At 37.7% G+C, this 6,208-nt stretch overlaps 1 protein-coding gene across 1 annotated transcript; it reads left to right on the top strand.

The window, feature by feature from the left end:
* The first annotated feature begins 713 nt into the window (after positions 1 to 713).
* On the top strand, positions 714 to 4,906 carry LOC127905093 (uncharacterized). Its single transcript, XM_052451431.1, has 6 exons — positions 714 to 831; positions 1,366 to 2,256; positions 2,368 to 2,886; positions 3,196 to 3,304; positions 3,462 to 3,600; positions 4,865 to 4,906. Exons 1-6 carry the CDS (start codon positions 714 to 716, stop codon positions 4,904 to 4,906), a joined length of 1,818 nt encoding a protein of 605 aa, XP_052307391.1.
* The last annotated feature ends 1,302 nt before the right edge of the window (positions 4,907 to 6,208 follow it).

Here is a 6,208-nt window from a genome sequence, read left to right as displayed (position 1 = left end):
ATCTTACATGTCCACACAACAAATAACATTTGATTTATTTTGGATAATTCATTGATCCAAGAGGTCAAGCAATTTTGGCGCCGTTGCCGGGGAGCTAGCAAGCAAAGGTAACAAATTTATATTTGATTATTGGAAAACAAAAAAAAAATACATATAAATAAAAAAAATCAAATGGCTGGTTTTACCGCCTAAAAAAAAAATTTGACCTCAACTTTTCGGATATTGGACTGTGGACTGGACTATTAATTATTGGATTTTGGTTGGTTCAACCATTTTTCTTTTATTGTCTATTCTAGTTAGTTTCTAATATTTATTGTTTATATTATAACGCTGGTTTTACCGCCTCTTGTTTATTTTATTTTATTTTGTTGTTATTATTTTTCCTATATTTATTGTCTGAAGTGCTTGGCCGGTTTTACCGCCTCTTGTTTATTTTATTTTATTTTGTTGTTTTGTTGTGATTATTTTTCTTATATTTATTGTTTGAAGTGCTTGGCCGGTATTACCGCCTTTTTATTCATGCTTGTTATAATTATCTTTTAATGTTTATTGTTGTTAATATTGCTTATTAGTTGGAGAATTTCTTAATTTGTTGTATTTTTTATTTTTGAGCTATTACTTTATCTTTTACGTTTCATTTACTTTTATTTGCAATTTTTTTTCTTTCTTTCCTTTCCTTTCATATTCATATAATTGTTATATTATTTTTCATCATGGCTAATGTTGAAGATGTAGAGGGTGAAGGGAGTGTTCAAGGTAATGGACCTCCACAATTCAATGATCAACCTAATTTTCGAACTCTTAGGGAGTATCTTCACCCGGCTAGACAAAGTACACCTTCGTGTATTATCTTGCCTCTTAACCAACAAGCTTTCAATTTGAAACCGGGCATGATTCAACTTCTTCCCACATTTCACGGTATGGATTCTGAAAATCCATACATACATATTAAGGACTTTGAAGAGGTATGTAATACTTTTATTGATAGAACATGTACCGAGGAAACCATTCGGCTTAAATTGTTCCCTTTCTCTCTAAAGGATAAAGCCAAGCTTTGGCTAAACTCCTTGCGTCCTAGGTCTATAGGTACATGGAGAGAAATGCAAGCTGAATTTTTGAAAAAATACTTCCCCACTCATAGGACGGCAGCCTTACAACGTCAAATGATGAATTTTTCTTGTAGTCCAAATGAGTCATTTTACCAAGCTTGGGAAAGGTTCAAAGACTTGTTAAATGCATGCCCCCACCATGGTTTTGAGATGTGGAGGTTAGTGAGTTTCTTCTACGACTCTCTTACTGCAGATTTTAAAAAGCTAGTGTCAACCATGTGTAATGGTGAGTTTTATGACAAAGAACCAAGTGAAGCCTTTGATTTCTTTGATCAATTGGCTGAAAACACAAAGCAATGGGAGACTTCTCTCCCACTTCATGTTGAGTCTAGAAACACCATTTCTCATTCAAGTGGGAAGTTCCAATTGAAAGAGACTAATGACCTCAATGTTAGATTAGCCTCATTGGCTAGGAAAGTAGAGTCTCTTGAGATTAAAAAAGTGCATGTAATGAGTGAACAACCAGAGGAAAGTTGTGTTGTTTGTGAGAGCAAAGGGCATAGGACAACTGAGTGTCCTACCATTCCAGCCTTCAAGGAAGTGCTATATGGCCAAACTTCTGATTCAAGTAATGTTAGAAAGCCATTTTCAAACCAAGTAGGCAATCCCTACTCTGAGACCTACAATCCTGGATGGAGGAACCACCCAAATTTTGGATGGAGAAATGAGGGCTCTTCAGTACCTCAAACATTTCAACCTCCACCCCAACCATTTCATGCTCCCACACATAACACATACCAACCACCTCATAAGAGATCCATAGAGGATACTCTTCAACAATTCATGCAAACACAAGGAGGAATCAACAACCAAGCTTACAAATTTCAAGACCAGACCAATAGGACCTTAGATGACATTCGAAGTCAACTAACCAAGTTGACTCAATCACTAAGCATTCAAGAGAAGGGAAAGATTCCAGCTCAACCAATGCCAAATCCTAGAGGTCAGGTACACATGAGTGAATCCTCATCTAGTGAACCTTCAAACCATGAACAAGTCCAAGCCATCACTACCCTTAGAAGTGGAAAGATTGTTGACAAAGCTATAGGTTTTGAGATTCCTAGAGGTATTGTGGAGGAGAAATCTAAGGAAAGTGAAAAGGAAATCAAAACACAAGTGACAAATGAGAGCTTGAGTGACAAAGAAGGTGAGATAAATGAGAAAGAGATGAGTGAGAAAGGAGATGATTCAAGAAAAATTGGAGTCAAAGTGAGTGATTTAGAATTTGTTCCTAGAGCACCATTTCCACAAAGGTTAGGGAAACCTAAACATGATCTTATGAACTCAGAAATCTATGAATTGTTCAAACAAGTGAAAGTCAACATTCCACTCCTTGATGCAATTAAACAAGTCCCATCTTATGCAAAGTTCCTTAAGGACTTATGCACAGTCAAAAGGAGATTGAATGTGAAAGAAAGAGCCTTTCTAACTGAACATGCTAGTGCCATCATCCAGTTTAAGACCCCTCCCAAATACAAAGATCCTGGTTGTCCTACTGTTTCATGCATTATTGGAAGTCATAAGATAGACCAAGCTTTGTTGGATTTAGGAGCAAGTGTGAATTTGATACCCTACACTGTTTACGAACAGTTAGGTTTAGGAGAAATCAAGCCTACTCGAATCACCCTTCAATTAGCTGATAGGTCAATCAAGATTCCCAGGGGTATTGTTGAGGATGTGTTGGTCCAAGTAGATAAATTCTACTTTCCTGTTGATTTTGTAGTGCTAGACACCGCACCAATTCAAGGTTCTAATGCTCCCATCCCAGTCATCTTAGGTAGACCTTTCCTAGCTACATCCAATGCTTTAATCAACTGTAGGAATGGGTTGATGAAATTGTCTTTTGGGAATATGACTGTGGAGATGAACATATTCAATGTCTCCAAACAAATTGGTGAACATGAGGACATTAGAGAGGTGGATTTGATCCAAACAGTTTGTCAAGAACACTTTGAGAGAGAGTGGATCAAGGATCCATTGGAGAGAACTTTAATTCATGATGAAAGATTTTGTTCTTTGGAATGTGTTGATGAGGAAGTAAGAGAACTCGAGACTTATCTAGATCCAATGCCTATTATGTCAATAGGTCAATGGACCCCATCGTTTGAGCCTTTGATTTCACCCCAAGTGAAAGCTGAGGCATCTCTTGTCCAACCTTATAAACCAGAAAGGAAGCCTTTACCAAGTGATCTTAAGTATGCTTTTCTAGGGGTCATATCCTATTGTGATTTCATCAAAACTTAGCATAGAGCAGGAACAAGAACTTTTGAGAGTGGTGAGAAAACACAAGAAAGCAATTGGGTGGACTATTACTGACTTGAAAGGAATTAGCCCTCTTTTATGTACACATAGAATCTATCTTGAAGAAGAGGCTAAAACTGTGAGGCAAATGCAAAGACGATTGAACCCAAACATGAAGGAAGTAGTAAGAGGTGAAGTGCTTAAGCTACTTGATGCAGGTATCATTTACCCCATTGCAAACTCAAAATGGGTTAGTCCAACCCAAGTTGTCCCTAAAAAATCTGGAGTCACGGTAGTGAAGAATGAAAATAATGAGCTAGTACCAACTAGAATCCAAACTGGATGGCGTATGTGCATTGATTATTGTAAGTTGAACATGGTGACTAGGAAGGACCATTTTCCACTTCCATTTTTAGACCAAGTGCTTGAAAGAGTAGCCGGAAGAGCTTTCTATTGTTTTCTTGATGGAAACTCAGGTTACAACCAAATTGAGATTTCTTTAGAAGACCAAGAAAAAACCACTTTCACTTGTCCTTTTGGTACCTATGCTTATAGAAGAATGCCTTTTGGCTTGTGTAATGCACCAGCCACTTTTCAAAGGTGTATGATGAGTATCTTTAGTGACATGGTGGAAAATTTTTTGGAAGTTTTCATGGATGATTTTTCAGTTTATGGGGATTCTTATGAGTTGTGTCTAATGCATTTGGAAAAAGTTCTTGAAAGGTGTGAGGAGAGTAATCTTGTACTCAATTGGGAGAAGTGTCATTTTATGGTGAGACATGGCATTGTTTTAGGTCACATTGTCTCTTCAAAAGGGATAGAGGTAGATAAGTCAAAGGTTGAAGTCATTCAAAAATTACCTACCCCTCGGACTGTGAAAGATGTGAGATCCTTTTTAGGACACGCTGGTTTTTACCGAAGATTCATTCATTCTTTTAGTACCATTGCCAAACCATTGTGTAACTTGTTGTCACAAGATGTTCAATTTGATTGGACATCAAAATGTCAAGAAGCTTTTGAAAAGCTTAAAGGGTTGTTGACCACTGCACCAATCATGCAAGCTCCTGATTGGTCTTTACCATTTGAACTGATGTGTGATGCTAGTGATTTTGCGGTAGGGGTTGTTTTAGGGCAAAGAAAAGATAAGAAACCTCATGTCATTTATTATGCTAGCAAGACTTTGAATGATGCTCAATTGAATTACACTACAACTGAAAAAGAACTCTTAGCTGTGGTCTTTGCATTAGACAAGTTTAGGTCTTATTTGGTTGGATCTCTTGTTATTGTTTTCACTGATCATGCAGCATTGAAATACTTGCTCACAAAACAAGATGCCAAGCCACGTTTGATTCGATGGATCCTCCTACTCCAAGAGTTTAACCTTGAAATTCGAGATAAAAAGGGAGTAGAGAATGTAGTGGCTGATCATTTGTCTCGTCTTTCAAGCTATGAGACCATAATTGATGAATCTCCAATAAATGAATTCTTTGCTGATGAAAATTTATTTTGTGCAGGTACCGTTTCCTACATTGGCTCTCCATGGTATGCTGACATAGCAAATTACCTAGCCACAAGTCAGATTCCTTCTCATTGGTCTAAACTTGACAAACAAAAATTCTTGCGCAACGTGCGTACCTTTTTTTGGGATGACCCCTACCTATTTAAATACTGCCCTGACCAAATTGTTAGGCGGTGCATCCCTGATCATGAAATTCCAAGTGTAATTAATTTTTGTCATGCATTAGCCTGTGGTGGGCATTTCTCTTCCAAGAAAACAACTGCCAAGATCTTGCAGTGTGGTTTTTATTGGCCCACCATGTTCAAAGATGTCCATGCCTTCTGTGTTGCATGTGACCGATGCCAACGACTAGGTAACCTCACTAGGCGTAACATGATGCCCCTAAACCCTATTTTTGTTTTGGAAATATTTGATTGTTGGGGGATTGATTTCATGGGACCTTTTCCAAGTTCATTTGGTTACCAATTCATCCTTGTAGCTGTTGATTATGTGTCTAAATGGGTGGAGGCCATTGCATCTCGAACCAATGACCATCGAGTTGTGGTCAAATTCTTGAAAGAAAATATTTTCTCTCGTTTTGGCATGCCCCGGGCTATGATTAGTGATGGGGGAAAACATTTTTGTAACAAGCCCGTTGGAATTTTGATGAAAAAATATGGTGTAATTCACAAGGTCAGTACCCCCTATCACCCACAGACTAGTGGCCAAGCTGAGTTGGCAAATCGGGAGATCAAGAACATTTTAGAGAAAACAGTCAATCCAAACCGTAAAGATTGGTCCCTAAGACTAGTTGATGCTTTGTGGGCATATCGCACTGCTTCCAAGACCTCTTTAGGAATGTCTCCTTATAGGCTAGTTTATGGAAAGCCTTGTCATCTCCCTGTTGAGATTGAGCACCGTGCATATTGGGCCATCCGGCAATTCAATGACAATGAAAACGAGGTTGGCAAAAATAGAAAGCTTCAATTGGATGAAGTAGAGGAGCTGAGAAATGATGCATTTGAAAATGCAAAAATTTCAAAACATAAGATGAAAGCTTTGCATGATAAACATATTTTTAGAAAATCCTTTCATGTTGGTCAAAAGGTTCTCTTGTATAATTCACGATTACATCTCTTTCCTGGGAAGTTGAGGACAAATGGATTGGTCCATTTGTGATTAAATCCATCTCTGAGCATGGTGCATTTGAGTTAGAAAATCCTAAGAATGGAAATGTTTTCAAAGTAAATGGTCATCGATTGAAACCTTATCTTGAAAACGTTGTGGCTGAAGTTGAGACATTGGATCTTGAAGATCCAATACCATTGTAGTATCAGAAGTAATGAGTTTTTATTTTTAT

Source organism: Populus trichocarpa, chromosome 3, assembly GCF_000002775.5.
Source record: "Populus trichocarpa isolate Nisqually-1 chromosome 3, P.trichocarpa_v4.1, whole genome shotgun sequence".
In the NCBI taxonomy this organism is placed as follows: Eukaryota; Viridiplantae; Streptophyta; class Magnoliopsida; order Malpighiales; family Salicaceae; genus Populus; species Populus trichocarpa.
The sequence above is the reverse complement of the archived record's forward strand: the minus strand, read 5'-3'. Positions and strand labels throughout refer to the sequence as shown.

Excerpts from the sequence above, each read along its gene's own strand:
- LOC127905093 (XM_052451431.1), top strand. The coding sequence starts at position 714 with ATGGCTAATGTTGAAGATGTAGAGGGTGAAGGGAGTGTTCAAGGTAAT. Across the intron at positions 832-1,365 it reads TCTTCACCCGGCTAGACAAA|CCTTTGATTTCTTTGATCAA; the intron begins GTACACCTTCGT and ends AACCAAGTGAAG. Across the intron at positions 3,601-4,864 it reads CCATTGCAAACTCAAAATGG|GTACCGTTTCCTACATTGGC; the intron begins GTTAGTCCAACC and ends TATTTTGTGCAG.